Genomic DNA, 25,624 nt, shown 5'->3' on the forward strand with positions numbered 1-25,624 from the left:
AATTTTATTTAACGATTTTAATAATGCAAATAACCGAATATATGATACAACCTTCGTGTGTAAACAATACTTTGATATTTGTATATAACATATACGAATACGTTTCCTATCTCTTAGGTAATTAATATCTTACTTCTTGAGTTTTCATGGGTGGGTTAAAAATTAACTATTAATGTTGTCATTTGTTAATATTGTCCTTTTTATACCTTACACCACTTGCAAATTTATAAGGAAAGTTCAGAAAGGTCGGTCGAAAAATTTTGACAAATCATCCATGTAGAAGTATTTAAGGCACTTACGTATTAACATCAATGCACCAAAAAAACATGCACCAATATAGGTTAGGTTAGAATACCTAACCTACCCTATATTAGCTCCTTTGCAGATTATTTTTGGTGCGGTTGCGTTGATTCTTAAGTTGATTATACACTATTTAATACATTACGTCAAACCCAAACAAATGATATAACAAGCGAATGATAATGATAACAAACGGACGTAATGATTATAAATCGGTGTTATAATATTGTTTTAACAAAGCCGAGTTTATACAAAGCCGTTCAGTCATCAGTGGATAGCTTTCAAAACAAACATCCTTTGATGTCAGTATCGCAGTAGAAGTTTGAGAGAGTTCATTGAAGCGTCAATTTGCACAACAGAAATGTAACTATATATTGATTTTTTTGGGACGTAGTTCTGTTACCGGGCTTAATGTAGAGTAAACTGGCAATCAAGGAAATCGGCAAGTAAGGAAAAAGCGTTATTCTCCAGGCGACCTTCCTTCTCTTTCTTTTTCTCTCTGTCTCTTTCTAATATATATCATAATGTTTCAACTAATTTTAGTTTTTTATTCGTATTAGAATTTTTAATCACAATTTTATTTGTCATATAATTATTTTCAAAAGTTTTTATTTAATTACAGTGTGTCTGTTATTTAATACATAATTTAATACAGCAAAAGCAACTTCATTCAAGCCAGGTGTCCCATGATACCTCTCTTTTTATTATATATTCAGGTGTACAAGCAATATGGCAAGGGGCTACTACCGCTACTACCTACTACCGCTCATAGAAATTTGCGCTGTAATAAATATTAACCATTTCAAAAGTTCCAATGCGTAACCAACATTGGGAACGAAAATTATATGTGCCTTGTGTCTTTAGTGGCTGACCAGAACACAACAATTCAGTTAGTATTGTGTTCTGGTCTTAGTCGGGCTTACACAAAACCACCAAGTATAATTAAATTAAATTGTAAAATCTCTAAATAATATAATAAAAATATTTCTATATGTCTCCCGTATACGATACCATAAAGCGATAGCACCTTACTGATTTCATTTAGCGCTTTTTATAATATGTAAATTAACACTCAAAGTATTCGTAATACTATGTGATATTTGACAAGATAAGAAAATAAAAACTCAACAACTGCTGCCAATATAAATATTTAGAACTTTCTTAAGCGATAAAGAATGACTGCTTAAATACATTAATTGGATTTCTTAATAACTTTCAAAATAATGTTAAATTAATTTAATCTGTTGAATTTAGAAACTTTAAGCAAACAAAACTCCATTCAGTAATAAATTAATTTTGTGACAAGTTAAAAGAGTCATAAATTGAAGTTATAAGATTATTTATTTTAATCTTAATCTTAAAAAACGAATTTAATTTTTCATTTAACCTCTCCTAGTCCTAGTCGGAAAATGGAAATGTCTTTGCTTAGCAAACTGGCTTGATTATTACCTATGTTGTTAAATATAATGACAAATTCAATTTTATGAATTACAGACCTAAATTTTAAAGAAATTACGTATTAAAATTCGCTTAAGTTTATATTTTTCTTTTACATATTTTTTTGATAGATTTCATAGTTGTTAGAACAGTTTTGTTAATATTATTCGCCGTCGTCACGACAAAATTAAAAAGTTAATATATGTGTATTAAGTTTTTTAACTTTTCATTAATAATACTCGAATTTAAACTGAATTTATACTGAATTCGAAACTGAGAATTGCACTTTTAGACATTCTGTATACCGTTGAGCAATTAAGGTTATGATTGAAATTAATTACGTTGTAGCCTCAGGTAATTTCGATAGTTGGATATAAAGAATATTAGTTCAGCTAATAATAAAACCGTGAAGTATTTTTTAATTAATAATATTCCAATTTATTGATTTTATATATTTTGTTAAAATCAGTTTATATAACTGTAAAGAAAGTAGAAATTCCAATGCATACAACTTCCTTTTAAAATAACTTTTATAAATCTTTAAAAATAAGATGAAAATTTTATATTAATATTAATAAGTAGCATCTCGTTTTTAATATTATTACATTATTGAAATTGAATTTGAAACTAGTGCTCAATCGAGATGCACACTTATGTCTTTTTTTTTTTAGATAGCAATACCATGCGGTACAGTTTTAGTAAACGATTAATTCGTTTAATTATATATTTAAACTTGTATAAAAAATAACCTTTGATATATGTATGTATGCATGCTCGGGATGAGCCTGATTTTTTACGGTACGTTTTGGGTTTAGGGATATAACAACTTTATTTTATATTTTATATTCTTTGACATTCCTTCATGAGGATTGCATTTATTTTTCCTCCTTATTTTTAACGGAATAGGAAGAACTAGTACTAACTCTTCACTCAAATATATTTGTTCCAATGTCTATTCCAATTATATCTTTTAACTAAAACTGTGCCATAATAGACCAAATTAGTCCAGGGTCGAACTTAAAATATTATATTATACACTGACAGGCTATTTAAGGTCCTGACCTTTAAATTTAATCTGTATAATATTACATCAACGTACACAGATTATCTATGATTATGATCTTGTGTTTTGTTTTTAATTATATATAAGTTTATACCGGTATTGTTACAAGTAAAAGTGTGTGCATTCAGTGAATACGCGGAGTTTAATTTCGGCGATTCGGTTACAAATGCTGCAATCTGATAGAACGTCAATTGTCAGTAGGTATCTGTATAATAAGATAGGTCTAGGTAATGCGGTCAGATGTTCAAATTTAAGAAATATCAATAATTTTTATACAAATTTATAGAAAATATGAAAGCTTTTTTTAAAGATACTTTTCTTTTTCATATATTAAATAAAATTATTTGGACAATTTTAATCGATGTCTCCAAGAAGTGATATATATCTTACGTTTTCGAAAAACACTTAATATTATTTTTATGTTTCAGTTTAAAAACGATTTAAATAGATGTTAGTTGACATTTCAAAGACAATTACAAAGCTATTAATTTAAACATGGAAAATCGATAATAGATTCTCAAGATATCGATATTTGCTTAATATCATTCCTATAGTGAGCACTGACAAGTGACGTTTAAATATCAAGGCTGCATTTCGATTATTATAAATCTTGCCGTAATCGTAATCGCTTTCATTAAGGTCTTTAATAAAATGTTACTTAGATTCATATTAGATTGCATAATATTGTTCTTAGATAAGGTACCGGAATCACACTAACGTTTTATAAAGGAGTAATGATATTATTTACAACTAAAACAATGCAATTAGTGTTGTAATCGCAAAATCAAATAAGCTTAAAAACAACCGATTCGGCAAGAAAATCGGTAATTACAAAAAAAATAAGTTTTTTTGATTAGTAGCATTTAGTATATGTATACTATTTATTAGTCATTTTATTTTCGTGAAATAGTTTTATTTTAAAAGTAACGATAACGTGCAACGAGAATATTTAAAGAGCAGGAAAGCAATTTAAATTGTATAGTATACATTTTGTTGCATACTTTTCGTTTACTGTGAAATATTTTGTAAAATATTGAGTCATATTTACGCCAATAAGGAAGTTCTTAATAATTTTACATACATACATACATACACTTAATGGATACAATACAAAATAGATATAACTACTTTGATTATTCTACATAATCAAACATATTATACTTTAGAAGTGCCTAAAACATACTTTTTACTAATTTAGTACTAGATTAACAATTTTAATTTTCTTTGTCATGCAAAAAATTAGAAAACTCATTAAGTTCAAGCATGGCGCAGAAAATAGCCTGCAAAAATTCAAAAGAATGCTTTTAAAGCGCTTAAAACACGTCCGTTTTTTGCTTGTTTAGTAAAAAATGTTGCGAATAAAGGAAAAACAAATAGCACAAAATGTTATTACATTTTTTAAGATTTCGTTTAAAGAAAATCATACTCAAGTCTTGTTTATTAATATAAGTCCGTATTGATAATACAATCTTGTGCCTTATTTGAAGTTTATTCCACCACACTAATTCAGTGGTTCAGTGTACGTAGTTGGTAAACACGTGGCAAAATTTCATTCAACACTTACAGTATTCCTTCGTCGCCGTGCGCGAGATGACGGATTATAATTATAAAAACAAAAGAACTATATAAAAAGTAAACGGAGCTTGTTCGGATATGGAACGCGATTTTAGGCTAAGATCCACGTAATCTACCTAGGAAGCCATCTCTTTTCAAACTAAGAATAAACTTACGTACATCTAATTATTCTAATATATATTATTTTAGTGTTTTTATTTTACAAGTGTTTTTCTATCGTTTATTTTATGTATTACATTGAACGTATTTAAATTATTGCCATCCATGTGCATAGTTTTGGTGCATTGTCGTATTGCTTTTTATCTAAAAAATAGGTCAGTGGCAACTTGCAAGTTTGACATTGAAATGAGATTAATTTGGCGTTGTGTCTCTTTCGTGGACTCAGGACTGCGGCCTGGCGGGACGCCAACTAGACTATCCCTGAATAGAGCGAGAAATAATCGTGATAGTCAAGACTAAACAGTTTTTACTAAAATTGACTGCTATCTGGAGGCAATTTTTACTAGTTTTTGGCTACTTCTATCAGTTGTGAGTAATTATAATTCATCGATCTGTTTAATTATTAAGGTAATTTATGTGTAAGGGAATTATTTGTTGTGCAATTACGTATCTTTTAAATGTTATAATGTTTTTTTAAGTACTGTTTACCTCAATTACCTATAAGTTTTAACCTAAGAGTAAAAATACTTTTTATCTTAAAAATAATTGTATGTATTAATTATATAAATAAAAATATTATATAAGAAAAATATAATTTAAATTTAATTAAAAAACAAAAACATCTATACTAAAATTATAACGCAATAGTAACTCTGTCTGTCTGTTTTTCTTTCACGACCAAAACACGGAACTGAATTTGATGACATTTGCTATGAAGCAAGCTAGAACTCCAAAGGATATTTTAGGTTTTTTATGCCTAACACCTAACGACTAACCTGCAAACGACAACTAGTATTTTATAAATTTGCTAATAATAATAATGGTGAATAGGCTCACAGAATAAAAACATTACAAGTTTAAAAGTAACGAAGTAGATTATAGATAAGCATTTTTTTATTCACAAAAAAAATGCCTAATTTCTTTAGCTTGTATATTCTGCCATACCAGTTTTGCGATAACAGCACAGCCGTGAGATAAATTCCAACTGACACAAATTCAATTTTATGAATTTAAATAGATAGTGTAAGGCATAATTTAATTTGTGAAAGAAATATTAAGGCTTGCTGATTCTCTCGGCGCGTAGTATATATGGAACCATTGTTTCTTGGGAGTTTGATGTTTAATTAAATCTTGTAAATTATGATTGTAATGCCTACTAGTAATAATAAATATAGTATATTTTGGTAGGTTAACTAGTTCTTTAAAAGTTCATGCAGTCGCATTCTTGAGTTGTTTCAGAAATAGAGAACGTTACCGTGTCTTCCTTTGTCGAACTAATGATTGACGAGTCGTTAGTAACCGAGGAAGTGGACGTATTGACAATCCATGTTTATACTTCCGGTCATTACTCTCACTGATAATAATAATTAGTTCTCACATTTCGGATACATACAGATAGTAAACATTTGTAACGTGACTTTTTTGATTTTATAAAGATATCGAATCGCGATTTGGTTCGGTCTAACTTTGATGTTATAGAAACTATCATCAGTCACAGCATCAAAATTATGTTTTAAATATTAAAAGTGTTATGAAATAATTTTGTTATTTCACCATGTTAATTAATTCAATAATTAAATCTAATCTCGAAAAAAAAAAACTAAAAGAAATGCTTCACAATCTTAATTGTTCTTATCGTTTCAATAAGCGTGGGAAAATTAATTCAAGCATTAAAAAAATATCGTTATCTTCCATACTAATCTTTGACAAATGATCTTTGCTTATTCGCACAACGGTTAAAACATACAAATAACAAATCTGATCTGATCTGATCTTCACAGCTATTTGTTTGATTACACAATTATGACGGGATGTTTTCTTTAACTAAAAGATAATAATTATAAGATCTATCATTACGATATATATAGATATGTGTACGTAAATAACCGAGATAGCCCAGTGGTTAGAACGTGTTGCACACAGACAAGCAAAACTGAATTTTCATGAGCTTCATTTATGTTTATAATTCATCTCGTGCTCGGTTATGAAGGAAAACCTGCATGTGTCTAATTTTAACGAAATTCCAACACGCATTGGAGCAGTGTAGGAATAAGCTCCAAACCTTCTCAAAGAGGAGAACTTAGCCCAGCAGTGGGAAATTAACAAGCTGTTACTTTGTACGTAAATAAATTGTATCGTTTATAAAGTTATAAATCCCTATTTTTATGTGTATGATTTCCAAGTAAAAAAATATTACGTGTTGATACGCAATATCGACTCCTTTTGCTGTTTATCATACACGCATGTTATCGAATGGCGCCGGTAACGATTCGATTAGGCTGTTCGATTTGAATCGTTTATATAGTAAACATGCGATCTATCGCCACAAATTTAAACTATATCCTATTAGATGTCAATTTAAAATGTAACCTGTAATTTGAGATATATCGTATGTATTAAGTAATATTACGTTTATTGTTGCAGGATTGATCCACCGGTGACTCATACAGATTTTCAAATGGAGAATAAAAAAAATGTGACGGCGACGCAACAACCTCTCACGCAGCAACACCTCATGGCACACCATGTTCACCCCGATCAAATATATTCGCCTCAACATTCACAGTTACCTGCGCATTTAAACAACCAGTCCGCGCAAATTCAACCTAATGGCGTCATGCACCAGCTATTGCAAAGTCAATATCATTCCAACATGAATGCACGATCGCCGCTCCTTGAAAACAGACACGAGATGTATGGAACTGGTCAAAATCACGACTACGCCAGACATTACGGAGCGAACGACAATTATAATTACGCACAGTCTCCTCCACGCCTCGAAAGAACGGAAATCCACGTAGACCAAAACGTAAACCATGAACTGCAAAATATTCCTAAAGGATATAATGCAGAAGTTTACCAAGATTACTTAAAACGAAACCCACCGAAAGAAAGTAACCAAATATATCAAAACCATCAACATACGTATAGGCCTAATGTTAATCAGTACGGATCAAAGCCGTATCTTCCATATTCAAATCGAATAGGACCACAGAGTAATACCGAATTGTTAAGGAGACAGTATAATGAAATACAGCAAATGAAAATGCAACAACAAATGCACTATCAAAATCAGGCACAGATGCATCAACAACAAAAATTTGCTGAGCGACAGTTACTACTACAACAAATTCATGGCGTTCAACCACCGCCGAATTTACAAAATAGTATTTATTCAGATAGTTCTTATAGAGATTTGTACAGTAGTAAAAATGATTTCAAAGATTATAGCAGTCCAGATATACAAAAAGATATCGATATGTACGCTAAGAACAACGAGTACAAGGAAAGAGACGTACCTATCAGGCAATATCAAGAAACACAATGGCAATCTAATCAGCCTGATTACCGGGAGTCAGAAAGGCAAAATCAACTGGACCAAGGCAAATCAAAAAATCAATCTCAAGCTTCCGAATTCAACATTCAAAAGAATAACCCGGGAGTGGTTTCCCCGATGAAATCAAGCGAATCCAGTACGCCTAGTATAAAATCTCCTTCTTTAGAAAGTCGACGGAGTAGTAGTGGTACTCAAGCATTACGATCTCCTACTGCGCAACGAATACCATCTGCTCCTGTAACTATGGCTGGACTATTATATAAGCAAGGATCCGATGGCCTTAAAGTTTGGCGGAAGAGATGGTTTGTTTTATCGGAATACTGCTTGTTCTATTATAAAAGTAAGCATTAAATATGTATATTTATATAAAATTAATTTATTTAATAAGTTCTAATGACACATTATTATTAAATAAAAATATTATCTTAGGTCAAGATGAAGAGAAACTCCTAGGATCTGTGCTTTTGCCATCTTACAAAGTATCAGCATGTACTGCAGACGATAAAGTGATGCGGAAGTATGCTTTTAAGTTGGAACACGCAAATATGCGGACGTATGTGTTAGCTGCATTAGACCAGGAAACTATGTTGAAGTGGGTTAAAGCGCTCACTATGGCGGCTCTTATGCAAAGTCCCACGTAAGATAATCAATATATAATAATCTCCAAGTTGAAATTGGATAACTGTTAATGCAGAGTTAAGTTGTCCACTTAACTCTTGTTTTATTAATTCCAACTGTTTCTAATTCCAGTGAACAGCAGCAAAAACAAAATGACCGAGCAGCTGCGAAAACAGAGGTAGGTATTATTTATTGTAAATGAACATTTACCGATTCAGGTGACTGACAATTAATTCGCTAGAGCGTAACCAAGGACAGATATTATGTGCGGTTGAAACTGTAAAACTACGTATATAACTGCAAAATGACAGCGCAAAAAATTACATACATAACTGAACCTTTTACATGTTTAAGGAACGTCCCGATATTTTTATTTGATATATTTTTTAATATAATGATTAAACTAATGTTACTTAATAACTTGTAGGACGGCGATGAAATAGCAGGCCCAACATATGCAAATGCTCCACCGAAACCGAGACGATCTAATGATGGATATAATTCACCTAGTCCTGATATGTGCGTATCATACATTACAATTTTTATTTATTTTGTTGTGAAGTTGTAGTCTTTATTTATTTTATCTACATACAAATAATCAATTTATTAAATTAAAATATTACAGGTACGATCCAAATTACGATCTACTCAAAAAACCTGCATCACACTACAGTCAAGGCACCAATCATACTAGATACCAGGACACAAACTATAGCACTAAACAGGAGATTTACACACGTACCCCGCTATCACCGCCAACGCAAATGCCATATCCAACAAAACGGCCTTATGATATGCAGAATCTATCATTACCATTAACTAATACTGTTTCTGAAACACTAGATAAAAATCACACACCCTCCATGTACAAATCTAATTCACAATCCCCTTATTTCGATAGTAGGAAAAGTCAGCAACAACAGGCAGAAGATGATAAAATCGAGAGTCTATACGAAAAGCAACCAAACTACAATCCGTTTTTACAAGATTATGGACAGAAAGTTGAACAGAAACATAAAGTAGATGAAGTTAATCAGCCACCTACTGATTTAAATAAAATATCCATTTATAATGAAAGTTTTTCTGAATCTCGGAGTGACTCAAAACCATTAGCCGATTCGAGTGTGTACGGAAGGGAATTATATGGCGATTTAAATAACAAGATAACCAAACCAACAACATCAATGAATGACCGATTAGCTGAGAGACGCACTCCAGATGCTTATAGAAGATCGACGGCGATGTCTTCATATAACTCTGAAAAGATCGGGGATTACGAAGACATTTATGCAGCCTATGGTAACGAAAAAACATATACAAAATCACCAAATCCGTCACGTGATGCCGTTAGCCTATCTAGTAACAAATCTCCTCAAGAACAACCCTTTGGTTATGTAAGTTTAATTTACGTAGTTACTTTATTATATAGATTTTTTTTACGATTATAAATATTTTATTATTTTCAGACGCAAGAAAAAGTTTTTAGTGGACCCTCGGTTTTACGTAGGAAGAAGATGCAAGCAAGTGGCATTCAGCCACCGATGCCACGACCACATAGTGCCGATTTCCTAGAGTATGAATCAAAGAACGAGGCTCTCAACAAAACCATGCCGGCACGAAACACTTATGATCCACCGAAACAACCACAACGTCCTAAGTCTAGCCTTGACATCAATTCTTATTACGATCCTAGTTCAGATAAATATTATTCAGAGGAAAGTTATGCACAAAAAATGCGACAATCGGCACAATATTTACAACAGCAAGGCCTTGGACCAAAAAATATCCAAATCCCCCTAGAGAAATATGCAAGTGGACTTGCTGAAAAACAATTACATTCTCCATATGCTCAAACTATTAATAATAACTACGAAACCGAGTTTAATGTTAACCGTAATATTCGTGATAATGTGAGTTACAATTCAAAGTACAGTGATCTAGAAGGAATGAATTCTAACTGGACTTTGAAGGAAAAAGATCTAGAAAAACAGAAAGATTATTTAAACAGAAGTGGAAGTGTAATGAGTGATAGTTCTAATGTCAGTGGTTTTGTTAAGGATACTAACAGATATGACCCGAATATAGAAGGATTTATAAGATCAGCAAGTGCCAGACTTCCTTCATCTACTGAAAGAGATGGTGAAAAGAAGGTACAACAGGTATTAGAAGCCAGTAGAAGTTATAATAGGGCAATAACCTAAACTAATTATTTAATACACTATTTTGAGTCTGCCAAAATTTCAATTTTCGATAATGTTGTAATAATATTTTCAGCGTGAGGAGTCGATGAAAAGACTTTTGGAATGGAAGCAAAGGATGTTGCAGTCTCCGCTTACTAGAAAGAGCACACCAGCTACCATTTCTCTAGCAAGATCTTTAAATCAAAGTAGACAATCATTGCGATCGGATCAATATAAGCCTAAGTCCTACAAAAATGCATCTTACAACAGTTATTCTTCAGACGATGAAGGTAGGATTCATATTTTCAAATAGTAAATCTAAAAGTTTTATTTTCAAAGGTTGACCTAACATGAATTAGCATGAAGAAGTTCTTAGAAAGCTTCTTTACAGTCAACCGAAGACGTCGAAAAAAGCATGTAAATATTATTAGTGCATGAATTTAAAATTTATTCTATATAGTAGAGATAAAAATCATTACATGTAAAACCAAGACATATACCTTATCTTACATATATAATTAAATTTATTACAGTCTATTACCATTGAGACATTTATTAATATATTATTATCAACAAATAATTGTATTAGTTTTATATTAAAAAAATACATTTATTTATAAAATACTATTACAGAATATAAAAATGCCACAATATAATATACCTATTTTAAATTATATTTTATATTGTTATAATTATACATACATATGTAATACTTACAATGACCTCACAGTAGTATATTATAATGATGACTTCGCTTTAAGGAGAGGTACCTTCCTGCCTGCTGGGACATAGATACTAACAAGAAATTCAATTAGTTTAGTACCGGTGGTGGGTTATGGAGTTTTAATTTTGGTGTCGTTGTATGAGTAGATGCATTACTTTAACATTTATATTTATTATAAAGTAAAAAATTAAAATAAACACTAACAAGATAATAAGCACATCACCTGCAGCAAGTGTCTTCTTACTACTTAATAAAACGATAATAAATATTTATTAAAACGATGGTTTCGCTTTTGCACCCCAGAAGAAACACCGGGCACTGATCTGCAAAATACGAGAGATATGCAGGCAGGAAGGTCCCATAAAGCTAATGTTACTAGCCCTACCTTAGAGCGGCTGACTTCTCCGCACGCGCTTAGTTCTACTTCACTTGCAGAATGTACTTTCACCAACCAAACCACAACATCCGTTACGGAAAACACATACGAGAATATTTTCTGCACAATTTCTGTCCCTAAAATAGTTACCGACATTGACAGCGGTGACGATGAGGTTAATAAATGTGACTTCAAAAGTAGTGAACCAGAAGTTTTACCATCAACATCTGGATTATTAGAAAACGAAATTGCATTGTCGCGTGAAGCACAAGTAAGTGATAATGAAGGCTATGAAACACATGACAGTGAAGCAGAATCAGAAGCTCATATTGAATATACAGACAATGATTTAGACGAAGTTTTGCTAGCATCCGATAATGAAGTTGAAAATTTCAGTGAAAGTATCGAATTGAAAGTAAATACAGATATGTCTAATCTAGTCGCAGACGAAAAAAATGCTAAAAAATCGGAAACACCTCCAGTGCATCCATTAGGTGAAGATCATTATTTGCCTATGAGCCCACGGAAAATGTCAACTATTGAACCTGCTCATAAAACGATATTAGAAAATATTAGCGTATTTGATCAAAGCATGCCTCTTAACTATGAAGATAATCCTTATGTTGAAATGAATGTAGGATTTGAAGAAGACGATATGCAAGCATATGAAATAGTTTGCGTCAATAATGGAAAAGCAGAGCCAGTTTATATGGAGCTAAGTAACGTGATATCACAAATAAAGTCTAATGAAGATTTAGTGAAATCAAATAATATATCCGAGACTGCATCTAATTTTGCTGATACTAAGGATCACACTTTAAAAAGAAGTTCAAAAAATCAAAAAGAAAAATTAGACTCATCTGAAGCTGAAGAAGAAGGTTCAGTTGATTTATCTTTTCGTAGATTTAGTATCTCTGATAATTTTCGACCTGCTTCTTATTATCTTGGTGGCAGTAGATCAATATTGGAGAGACAAGATAGTTTGGATAGTGATATAGTACCGCCTCCTCCAGTACCGAGCTCTTCGCCTCCATTTGATGACTTATTGGACGAAGAACTGTCTAAATACATTTTAGATAAACTAGATAAATCTGATATTTCTCAGGATAATTCTATAATTAAAATGTTAACAAGGGAAAATCAAAAAATGAGTAAAATTAAAAAGAAAACGACATCTTTAATGATATATGGCAGTAGTACTTCAATACATGATACTATTTCAAGAGGTGAAAAAATTCGTAATAGCAGAGCAAGTCTAACTAGCGAAAATAGTAAATCTATCGAAGTTTCCAGTACTTTTTATAATAACTCAATCGTGGATCAATTTAATAATAGTGGCAACGAAACAGACTCTCTAAGAAGTATTAATCAAAATAAAGGAAGCTCAAGATTGTCTTTAGAATCAGATGTAAGTAGTAAATTTGAAGCATCACCATCAAATCACTCAGATTCAATAGCAGATCTGCGACATTCACACGAAGAACCGAATCTCGAAAATGAAATTAAAAGAAGACCTCTTTCTAGTGATTCTATATATGAACTTAATGAGTCAGAACATCTCATTGACAACGAATATTCTAATGTTAATTTAGATTCCTATTTACAAAGTCTAAGAGCGACTACAAGTGAATATGATAACATAGTTAATTACTCGCCATTAAATAGAATAAGCACAAATAGTAGTTTAACATATGAAAGTAATTCAATAAGAAATAATGAAAACGTCGTTGTTCATCACCGGTCTTCTAGTACACCGGTAAGCCAAAACATAGCCTCGGTTTCTAACGAGAAAAGAAGTAGTCTAGAAACTCAAAGTAAATGGTATAACGAAAATGGTATCGCACACACAGGTTCACAAAGTTCCAACAGCTCTATTGGATTACCAATTTCGCCTATTTCATTCTATCGAAAAGAATATAATGGTGATACAATTAAAAAGAAAAATTTAAATAATAATGTTTTAGCTGATAAAACAAAAGAATTTGATAATGAAAAAATATCTTTAAGACCTAGTTTTGATACTCCTGGTTCTTCAGCTACGACTGGATTTCATAGCAGAGAAAGCTCAACGGAACATAGTGCACCATACTATTATTCAGATCTTTCGTCTCAGGAACATATTAATGTCCTTCCTGTTTCACACTTTCTTAAAAATACGAATATCCATCGCAAGTTAAATAATCAAAGACGGAGGGGCTCCATGCAGAAAAAAAACGAAATATCACACATACATAATCCGCTACGTAATAATCAAGTAATAATGTCTGATCAGCAATTTGATTTAGCGGCATCAGCAAGAAGTGTTTCAGTTGAATTTTTAAGTGCAGTTGAAAAATACCCAGACATTGATTTAAAAAACATATATGAATCTTCAAGCAGCAAAACTTCAAAAATCCCAGAATCAATGAACCTTATTTCTAGTCTTAGTTGTAAAAAAAGTATGAACAATAAAAATTACGAAAGAATTTCATCGCCAAGCCGGAGTATGATAAATCAAAGTAGTGCTCAAGCCAGTACTTCAATGAAAGTTTCATCGGGAAGTATGTCTTCTCATTGTAGCGAAAATTCATCTAACACTGTTTATTATGATGCCGAAGCAGAAGCAGGTGCTTATGAAAATATTATGTACCATGGTGAAAAGCACTGGGATGAAGATAATCTGTGGCGAGACAATTTGAGACGAGTTTCTCATAGACATGCTCGATCTATGGATGATTTAGATGCAATGCCTACAGAAAGTTCATTATTAGATAGGTCTTATGTTAATTCTTCGGCAATGAATAGTATAAAACGTGTAAAGAAAACAGTTTTAGATAAAATGAAATCAAATACAACTTATGTTAATTGTGACATCCAGGCTCAAGCTCAAAGAAATAGAGTAGGCAATACTCGTAAAGAAATAAATCCTCAGAACGAACTTAAGAATGAAAATGATGTTTATGTTAGTCTAGTAACAGATTCTGAAGTATGCCAGGAACAAACTGATGATGAGGGGGTATATGAACAGTTAACTATAGAATCAACTGAGAATTCACTTCCACAGAGTAACTTAGTACATGAATCATCTAATAGTGGTAAAAAAAGGCGTCAGTTCGAAATCGATAGAGAAAATCTTAGACAGTGGGATTTGATGTCTAGCGGTCTCATGAAAGGTGAATTAGGTCGCGTGCGGAGTGCAGTCGTAGGTATGCGTGCAAGTGAACATATAGGGAGTTATAGCATGGACAATGGAACTGACAATGCAAGCAATGAAGGTATCCTATAGCATACTATGGTCCTGTAAGGTACACTATGTAAGTTTTATTTCTTTAAGATTTTAGCAAAAATCAAAATATGATATGTAAATAATTTGGCATTTTTATGTGGAAATGTTATCTATACTTTTTGTGTATCTTTATTATTTAATTTAAGGATGGGTTAAGCAAGATAAGGTGTATAAAACATATTTAGCATGCGAAACTAAACTTGGACTGCATCTATTAACTGTAAATATAATAAAAACAATACTAATATGTGAAAATGAGCACTTTATCATGTTTTACCATCAATATCATTTTTATATATAAAATAGTTTAACTCATAAAAAACATTAAAAATTGAAATAAATTAAATATTACTATAGAATATAGAATATATGACACTTTTAGCTTCTATGACGATGTCAGGCACGAATATCGAACCAAGCCCAAATAACAACAACAATATTAATCACACAAACCAGCAAAATTTGTCAAAAAAAGCATTTCTCGGAAGTAACACATCTATTGGAAGGAGTAATAGAGATGGCAATATACCAGTGCGAGCTGTTAGTCCAAGAGTACGCTGGGTTGAGGAAAAACCGTCTAATGACCAATACGATTCGCAGCTGATTACAACCTCGCAACAAAATGTGAGTAATATTTTTTCACTTTAATAATATTTATACTTCAATATTTGCTTAATAATTTTAATGAGATTATAAATAAAGAAAATTCTGGTAAAATAAGGTTTAATTGACAATATTTTTCTTCGTCCGATTCAGTTAAATACAACAATGGGAGCAGAAGAGTCGTGGGCAACGGTTAGGTCTCCATCAAGAGTTCAACAACAACCGATTAAAGCGGTGAGCCCTAGGATACGAAGGAACAATGAAAATGATGATATGGTATATAATTATGTAGTCTTAGAAACGTATATTAGTGAATGTTGTATTTGTTTAATTACGCTTCATTATTTTGTTTTGCTTTGGTTTTGTTGCGTTAGCGTAAGGAGATTCAAAATCAAGAAATAAGTGAAGTACCAACAGCCGGTGAACTTCTTGGAAGAAGTCATGAGGAATTAGTTCTGCTTTTGATTCAATTAAGAAGACGCCATGCGGCGACTCATCGTGCTATTGAAACGTGCTGTGCTCAAATTAGTAGCATTGAGGTGCTTTTTTATGCTTTTATGTTTCGTTATGTTTATTTTTTGTCAAACTATTAGTTTTTGCTTTGTGTTACGTCCATTACTTTGATATATATTTTTTCATATTATTTTCATATTAATTAAATTTATAATTAACTGTAAATCATTCAACTAAACACAATATATGATGAAAACACAATTTGATAATATATTTCAGGACTGTCTGAGTTCATTAAAAGCTATGGAGCGAGAAGAAAGTTTACAACGCTTAGAACAGTTGAAGATGCAACTCATGGAACTTGAAAACCAATACGAAAAAAGCAAGCCATTGGTACAGTTAGTCGATAATATGGTCAAATTAGGATCATTATATAATAGGCCAGGTTCTACTATTGAAAGATTGGAAAGAAATCAGCGTTTACGGCAAAAAGTCCTCGCTGAACATGCTATGGAGCAACAAAGGTAATTGTTTTGATAAACTTAAACTAAAACAAAGTCTAAACTTGTCTACAATATAATTTGACAGGCGCGATAAAAATATTTTGTAACTGGCAGTTTGTATTTCTATATTTTACCATACAATTTACATTTATAGATGGTTAGAAAGCGCTGCAGCTGGCAAGCCTCTTGAAACAGAAGCAGCTAGAGTGAGAGTTGCAGAATTATGGGCATTAGAACAAGAATTAGCCGATGAAGCTGCAATACTGCAGGGTTTGAAAACTGATAAAGACGCCATCGATTCTCTTCTTACTGGTACTTATTTACATTATGGAATAATTATAATTCAATAAATAAACGATAAACAAAAGCGGTTTACAAGTAAATGAAGAAAGTAATTTTTTGTAATTTGAAAAAATTATATATTTGTCATTTTACTAAAATTATTTACTTAATAGTACGTAGAAAAGTTAAAGTGTCAAGTTAAATGTTATGAATACTAAATTGCAGGAGTTCGCAGCAAACTCGACAGTGTCAGTAGCAGGTCTCAACAATCGAATAGCGGTTTGGAAGTGGAGCTCGCCCGAGTGCATGCCATGCTGGCGCACAATTCTAAGGTTTATAAGGTTTTCATCTATACCATGCACTTTTTTATTTCATTAAATAATATAACCTTTCTTAACAATATTATTCACTTTTTTTGTTTTAATTTCAAAACTGTTATCACTAACATATTCATAAGTTAATTTTGGTCTACTATTTTATAGGAGGCAATTTAAATAGTTTTGTAAAATAATTTCCCATGGACCATACTATCCTTTGTAATATTTCCAATTTATTCACATGCATGTCAGTTTACAAATTCTATTATATTTTCTTACTTTTAATAGTCAAGATAAAAATATTCCAATAATATTGTAACTAGCGATAATCTAAAAATCAAAAGTCAACAATCATCAAAAATAAATTGAAATATTTGTGTAAGATATAGAGATATATCTATATATACATTGGTAAAGTAAAAGTTTTTCAACAGAAATTGGAACAGACGGTGGCTGACAACGCGCGCCTGGAGCGCGAGCTGCACCACCTGCGGCGCGCGTTGCGGGCGCAGCGCGCCAACACGCACGCGCAGCCCGCGCACCCCACCGCCATGCTGGAGGACGGTGAGTTACTACATTTTGGTGGTTTAAATTTCGATTTTTTGATTTATGGTCTATGATTTTTACCTCATATTGATTTTTATAGATTTGTATTTCAGCAAAATTTTGTATGAGTAGCTTTCAGAGAGGTATATAAACTATGTTTTATTAATTAGTTTGTCGATCGACATATGGTAAATAGTTTTGAAAAAATATGTATTATATATAGTTTTGAAAAAAATATATTATAATATTAGTATGGTACTAAATTTCAGGCTACCTCCACTATTACCTTAGGCATTTTCTTACCAATTCGTCCATAAATCAAAATCTTAATATTAACATAGTACATGTTTAGATTAAGATTAGTGTAGTAATATTTAATAATTATGTATTAATTATTGTTTTATATGAAATATATGTACCTAAATTTAAATTACGTTTTTAGAAAATTTCCCCAATTGTGTAGGGAACGTGTGGTTCTGTTCATGTTAATTTTTTATAATAAATTGAAATAAAATTCAATTACAGAGGTAACTCGTGTTCAACACCTAGTGTCGGCGCTACAACGTCAAAGACAAGAGCTGAGCCGTGCTGTTAGACATCTGACGCAACAGTCCCATGCACTGCAAACCACTCACGATTCTATGCCTGGTATTTTTTTTTTATATTACAAACGTTGCTTGCAACAAAATATCAGTCTTTAAATTGTCTCAATTGTTCTTTTAGGTAAACGTCCTGGCAGGAATCCGACCACATGCTGGCAAGAGACTAACTTAGACACAGGTCATACAGTCGACCACGGTCAATCTGATTACGATTTTGAAACGGGAGCTCCAGTTTTCCCACCTGGACATTATGGACAAAGCAATGTTGAAACGCCACTCTATGTTGATACTAGAACACCTGGAATGGATGTGGCATCGCCAATTAACAGTGAAGACATGCAGCATACTGCTTTTGGTAAGTGTGAAGTGGAGTGTGGGTAATATAAATTTATATATGTGTTATTAGTTTATTATTATCTGTACTGCAATTCCATAAGAACTCATTTCGCATCTTTCTTATGAAATTAATACCGATCAACGGTGATTGTTTTATTGTGAAATAATTGTTATACTCAAAATCGGTACGACTTCGTAATAATTTAGGATCGTGTTCTGTGGTGAGTTTAAAGTTTGATCTTATATATATTTCTGATTGGAAGGTAGTTTATTATAGCATTAAGCTCTATAATCTTTATATCTTTTCTGATATGTTCATTATTCATTGAAACGATTTATTTTAATAATTTTAAAGTCTTTTGCTTATATAATATAATGTATAAGAAATATTATAAATAGTTATAATAAATAAGAATTATCATTTAAAATAAATAGACATTCAATTAGAAAATTTATTTATTACAGGCAATTTATCGAACGTAGAAAAACAGGAGATTAAAACTGTTCGTATTGTAAAAAGAGAGAGTGAAAGACGCCAAAGAGATAGAGAGCGTTCCTTGCAGCCGATGTCCGATTGGACCACCAACAATATCACTGCCAACCTCGACCAGTTCCTAGAAGAAGAACTAGTTCAGCCTATTAATAACTACCGAGCTTCATCCTTGCCTAGAACAGATTACAATAAATACGAAGAATATTATACAAAACCACAGAATGTCGAGCCACCTAATTATCTTCGATTGAACGATAAAAATATGGATCAAAGCCCGAAATATCCATCGAGCCCTTCTTTGTCCAACTATGATTATTCTCGCGATATATCATCATTAAGCAGCAGCTACCATAAGAGCTATGACAAATACGATCGTACCGTTTCTTTGTCAACCCAGTATTTGAACAGTCCAACTGATAGTTCTCGGACGTTGACCAACGATCCAATGTCAAAAACGAGCAGCATTGTCAGTTTAACGAGATCCAATATGGAGCTGTCTCCTATATTTAAAAGCGAAGCCGCGAAGCAGATTATAACTGAAATGTCAGGAGAAAACATCAAAAATGGTTCTATGCACAGACGACAAGTGCCAAAAGAAAAGAGAAGACATTATACTGCACCGCATCATTTAAGCGCTAAGACACTTAATGAAATGCCTAAGGATATGTACAACCAAGACGTAAGTTTCTATTAATAAAATTGAGGATTAAATATTTTAATTAATTTCGTACTATTTATATTGGTTTGAAACAGCGATATTAAAAGTAATATTTTGGACTTCGGATCTTGGACTTGGACCTTGGACTTTGGATATTATATGATTTAATATATGATTAAAGCCTTTATCAATAAATTTCAGGCTCTGGGTAGGTCCCTGGATGACGCTGATATGGAACGAGCTTTAAGAGGAGCAGCACCAGACGTTGTACGTTCTGCCTTGCCATCTAGAAAAATGCCAGATTCTATTGACCAACTGCTGGCTGCCCCGCAGAAAATCATTATACCAGAGCGGTACATTCCTGAAAAGGTTAGTTAAAATTTAAATTTATTTTTGACATGATGTAGCTAACAAATTCATTATGCTTATTATGTAAATCTTCTAACCTACATTTATTACGCATTTTGTCATTCCTTGTTAAGTTATAGAAATTCTGTATGGGTCGGTGCAAGCAAAACTTTAATGGTTACACTAGCTCATAGGGCTGTTTTGAAGGTCATAAACTTAAAAATTATACTCATTCTACTATATAAAAACGATAACGAACGATTTACTATATAAAAACTTACCAATTTTAACAGTTCGGTGACGTACCAAAATATGCGGTGACACGACATATGAACGTATCACCAAATTAGTCGTCTCCAAATCTTTTTATCTTTTATAATAAAATATCTATGAATATTGTTATAAAGATCTTACTAAATACAGTCTCAAGATAACACTCATAAATTTCTTAAAATATTAATATATGAGGTTACACGCACACATACATACAACATAATATTATATTCAAATGAATATGAAATAAAAACAAATGTTTTGAATTATGGGAACAATTATGAAAGCAGCATGTAATGATTTACGAGAAATATGACGGTAGGAGTACCGTCATCCAGTTCACCTAGTATGGAGGGTAGTATACGTCGAACTTTGGTTGCTTAGAATTATATATTACTTTTAATAACTGACAGTTACGTTTCTCTACTGAATCCCTTATATCATAATTCTTATTTGTATTTCTTTTATATTTGCAACAAGCTAAGTTGTTAATTGTTTAAAATAAATAAATCAAATCAAATCTCGGTGATTTTATAAATTGTCTACTTAAATAATAATTATTTTATCTAAATGAAATAATCTAAGATATTTTGTTCATCAGCCTCCAGAACTATCTCCAGAGGAGCAGCAAAAACGTCAGGAAAAGGTAGAGTCTATCAAGAAGATGCTTACCGGTTCTTCTGCTGATCCCAGCAAGGTCAGTAAAAACTCGTCACAATAAGTCAGTTGGAATTTTTCTACAGAACCAAAGCATTTCACCTAACCTTGAATAACATTGTCGTCTATTCTACAACTTCTTATATCACTCAACATCATAATTAAAATTAATCATACTTTTGAGTACGACCATTTGGCAATACCATTGAATCACTGGATAATTATTCTGCAATCACTAACTGTAATTGCTTCTTCATTTGTCTAATATTCTCAGAACTGTTAGAAATCATAAAACTGTCACTAATACTCTATAGAATACATTGCATTTTGCATAGTTCGCTCTGCTTTTACTGTTGTAAGGAATGCCCCCATATTTCATTTGCATGTGTATTTTCACTATTTTTCTCATCATCAATTATTTCTCATAGCAATCTTATCTCTGTTTAGATTTGTAAACAATAATGATATATGATTAGATACACAGTATTTGCAGATTCAAATTTCAATAATAATTATAAAATTACTTAAAATACAAGAAAATACTTATAAATTAGTACAAAAAAAAATGGGACGTTCTTAAAACTGATTCACTCGGTATATAAGTAAATTAATTTCACTTTTTAAATCACAAAATCTACTAATACCTTTATTAGAATATATATAAATAAAATTTTATTATTGCCTTAACGAATACGATACGATTACGTTAATAAAGACAAAGAGCCTCCCAAATATTAATGAAAATAATCTGCAAATACAAGCTTGAAATAGCCGCTTCGAATGTTGGCTGTACATAAGCGCAGTGATTATTGTATTAGAGCCCGGATGGTGAAGAGAAGCGACAACGTGAACACTTGCTCCAGATGAACCAGATCCTTGCCAAGCAGGTCACCGAGATGAGCAAAATCATAGCTGGTGAGACCTCCGCTTTATTAGTTAAGCTGGTTTTGTAATTAGCCATTGAATGACATCACATGCTAAATGATTATTGTACAATTTTGTAAATGATAATTGTATAGCTTATTCATTGGCAGCATATGTATATCTCATAGAAAGGAGTAGAGATAAACAATTCTTAGATATTCAATGCGATTTCCTAACAAAAGATTTGTGTTGTGTTTGTGCAGGTATGTGTTTCTTAATAACACGACACTACTTTATTTAACAACTTATTCCACATTAATATTACCTTCAAAGTTCAACAAAATCGCTAACTTTCAAAAGGCCATTCTTATTATGATATAATTAAATACTATAAGTACCGTATATGTGTAAATACCGTTAGGTTGTAATCTATCTATCGAGAATGTAAACTGCCAAAATATTGTGAACGGTGATTTACATCAAAATAAAACGTCAAAAATTGAGATTGTTTAAGATATTTCGGTTAGGTTAGGTTAGAGTTTTTATAATTTCACTTCAATTAACTACGGTAGATTATCATCTACCGAAAAGTAATGCGTTAAATTGTAAGCAGTAAGTTTCGGTTCACAATCTTTCGAGAGTTCACAATCTCGCGACTAATCTAACGTTATTTACAATTTTACGGTATATATAAATATATATATATTTAAGGTTTCAGTTATTTATTTATCTTTACTCCTCCTGCCAATGGAATTGACTATATATTCAATAATTTACTCTCACACCAAATTTATTTAATTTTATTGCGTTTATGAACTTGTGGTGACGTTATAATTTTAAGATAAAATGCAACAACAGAAATAATATCGTTTCTTGTTTATGCGGGAACATTATCTGCCTTGAACTGCATACTGTGAATAGTTTTCGCCACATAGCTACCAGAATATTTGGAATACATAACGATACGTTCAATTATGTAATGATTTATGAAGCTGATGGTATGATGGTAAATTTAAAATTCAAATACTTATAACGGGTTACTTTTTAGAACTAAAACAGATTTGGTATTAATAATAATCATTTAACATAAGCAATGTTTTGACTTTATTGTATGTGTGTACTTCACTGTAGCTGCAGAATTCGTTTTATAATGATGATATATTGTGTTTTTTATTTTATTTTTATTTTACATGTTTTTGCTAGTTTTGTATTGCGAGGATTATCAAAGCATGATACGTTAACAATAATTCATGGAATGTTATCTCTTTGCTTGATTGAACGAAGGCATGATTTTTGTAACTGGCAATTCAGTATTTAAAATGTAAGATAATTTTAAAATCTCATCAATTTTTAAGATCCATCTTGTTAAGATGTTATTGTATCTTACGTTAACTCCAAGTTAACTATCGAAGTGAAAATTAAGAATTTTCCGCCATAACTAATCTCCACTATCATAAATTCGAATGCTTTGATGATTTTCATTTTGATGTAACTAATATCACGTGTGTCCACGCATGTAACTATAATTCGCTTGACGTTTGCCCCTCGCAGGAACCAACGCTGAAGGGCCGTCCAGCGCAAACAACTAATCAACGAAATATACCACTTTCCATATCACGCACAATTAGACCTATAGTAGAGACTTAGCATTATCATCAACAGGAAGAAAATAAATGATAATAAAATTTTCATAGAATTTTATTGCTTTAAATTTCTGGCGGTCCTTAGAAGATTCATCCACTATAAGAGAGCATGGTTTCGTTTTTTGCATTTTGTTGTAAGTAGTATTTTTTTAGTGCCATTATTTGCATTATCAATTTATTTTTTTGTAGAGATAACTGAATTTGATTTTGATGTTTTAGTTTTTTTATAAAAATAAATTAATACTGGTATTTGTATTATCAGTAAAAGCCTTGGAAGAGCTGCCTCTACACGATAACAATGATGACTACGAAGACCGATCGCCTGATGTCGAGCTGCCGATTTATCAACAAAGGGATAATTTCTTTACATGAAATGAATATTCAAATTGATTGACCCATTTTGTATAACCGTGTTTTCTTTATATTATCGCTTTATAATCTTTCAAAGAATTAAAATTTACTTGCTAGCATTCTACTGATTATATTCATTTCAATGTATTATTATTTGCAGATAATAGCTCTTACAATTTACGTAGTTTAAACTAATGATTTTTTTTATGATATCATTGTTAAAATTGGAAGTTTTTAACTCTCAAAACGCAAATTATCTTTTGAGGTGAGGTCACACCTGAATTACACTGCGAGTCGTGGCTACATAAGTGAGTAGTGATCTATATTAATCAACGTAAATCTAAATAAGGAAAATCTTGACGCCATTTATATGGCATATGTATGTTGTGTGAATTGCCTTCCCAAAAGCCTTCCTAAAATAAATAAAACATCCTTCGCTTTCAGCTTACGTACATATCGTGACATATCTGTGGAGTAACAAAGTACGATCCGTATCCCCGGGATTGAGTTTCTTTTAATAATTGCTCAATTTTATAAACATTCCTCCAATAAACGTTATTTGTTACGTAGATAATGTGTTATAAAATGTATTTCAAGCTGTTCATATTAATTCTAGGGCCAGTTGATAATAAAATTCTCATAATCAATTAATGGAATATAGTCTTCTATGTAAAGGCCTTCAATTGTTACGTTAGATGTAAGATTATATGACTTACAACGTAGTTTATTTATAAATAAATTATAATTATAAAGATGCCATGTTAAAAAGTATACTTACTATAGTAAAGCACACGTTTAATTTAATTTCTTAAACGAATATAAAATGCGTTTTAGTATTGTTTCGTTATTAAATTATTATTAATTAAGAATTATTATGTTAAACGAATTATATAATTTCAATTAAACCTCCTTTAGATATTAAAAAGATTTTAGTTTTGTGTTAGCCATAGATATTATATTATGTAATCGTATTTGCACATAGTTGTCAATTGTAGGTACTTAAAACTTCTTATGAATATAATATACCAATGTATTTATCAAGACTATTGTATTATAGTGTCGTATATCCGAATGCTTCGCGTATTATTTGTAGGAAGCAACGAATTGGAACACATGTGATAAACATTAATATACCTGATTTTTTTATGATATCACTTGTATACTTCTTTCAATATATAAGTAATCCTTATATGTTAGACGTAGACGATTAGTACATGACTGTATTAGCCTATGTAAGCTTTAAATATTAGTGTTGTGACTCCGACAATTGTATAACTTTATTATGATACGGTACTGTCGACGTTGCTTCATGTAGCTTTTTATTATTAAACGTTTTCCCGGAGTAAGCGATGAATATATTATATAATTAGATACATCTTCGTTTTATACTCTTTTACTAACAAAACCTTTAGTTATAAAATTTTCATACAATATTGAAAAGTCACGAATTTAAAGTTATGTATGGCAATTCGCGTTATCCAATGCGACTTAAGCCTTAATTACCCCACGTAAACTATACTATTGATGAATTTAAATATAATAAATTGGTAAAAACTATTAATTTTCTAGTAAATTATAGACTGATATAGTTTTTGCCTTATAAGCCTGTCCTTTAAAAGATTTCCTAATATTTCATTGTTTATATTGTCAATTATGTATTT

At 31.5% G+C, this 25,624-nt stretch overlaps 1 protein-coding gene across 6 annotated transcripts in view; it reads left to right on the top strand.

Moving 5' to 3' along the window:
* The window catches only part of LOC125071609 (uncharacterized protein PF3D7_1120600), a 61,077-nt gene extending 35,453 nt beyond the window's left edge, over positions 1-25,624 (top strand). For 2 of the 6 annotated variants that reach the window (XM_047681935.1, XM_047681938.1), the window contains 9 exons: positions 6,959-8,211; positions 8,301-8,508; positions 8,622-8,667; positions 8,917-9,008; positions 9,115-9,883; positions 9,956-10,648; positions 10,764-10,959; positions 11,697-15,062; positions 15,417-15,525. In XM_047681935.1, coding sequence (XP_047537891.1) covers positions 6,959-8,211; positions 8,301-8,508; positions 8,622-8,667; positions 8,917-9,008; positions 9,115-9,883; positions 9,956-10,648; positions 10,764-10,959; positions 11,697-15,034 — 6,595 coding nt within the window. In that variant the 3' untranslated portion in view covers positions 15,035-15,062; positions 15,417-15,525. Of the gene's footprint in view, positions 1-4,791; positions 4,904-6,958; positions 8,212-8,300; positions 8,509-8,621; positions 8,668-8,916; positions 9,009-9,114; positions 9,884-9,955; positions 10,649-10,763; positions 10,960-11,696; positions 15,063-15,416; positions 15,659-15,790; positions 15,914-16,011; positions 16,177-16,369; positions 16,615-16,747; positions 16,906-17,100; positions 17,208-17,626; positions 17,757-18,263; positions 18,387-18,461; positions 18,696-19,141; positions 19,849-20,028; positions 20,197-21,049; positions 21,146-21,923; positions 22,021-23,874 lie in introns of those variants that run through there. The other 4 variants (XM_047681940.1, XM_047681939.1, XM_047681936.1 and 1 more) reach the window with 4 other exon arrangements.

This window comes from Vanessa atalanta, chromosome 19 (genome assembly GCF_905147765.1).
Source record: "Vanessa atalanta chromosome 19, ilVanAtal1.2, whole genome shotgun sequence".
NCBI classification, from domain to species: domain Eukaryota; kingdom Metazoa; phylum Arthropoda; class Insecta; order Lepidoptera; family Nymphalidae; genus Vanessa; species Vanessa atalanta.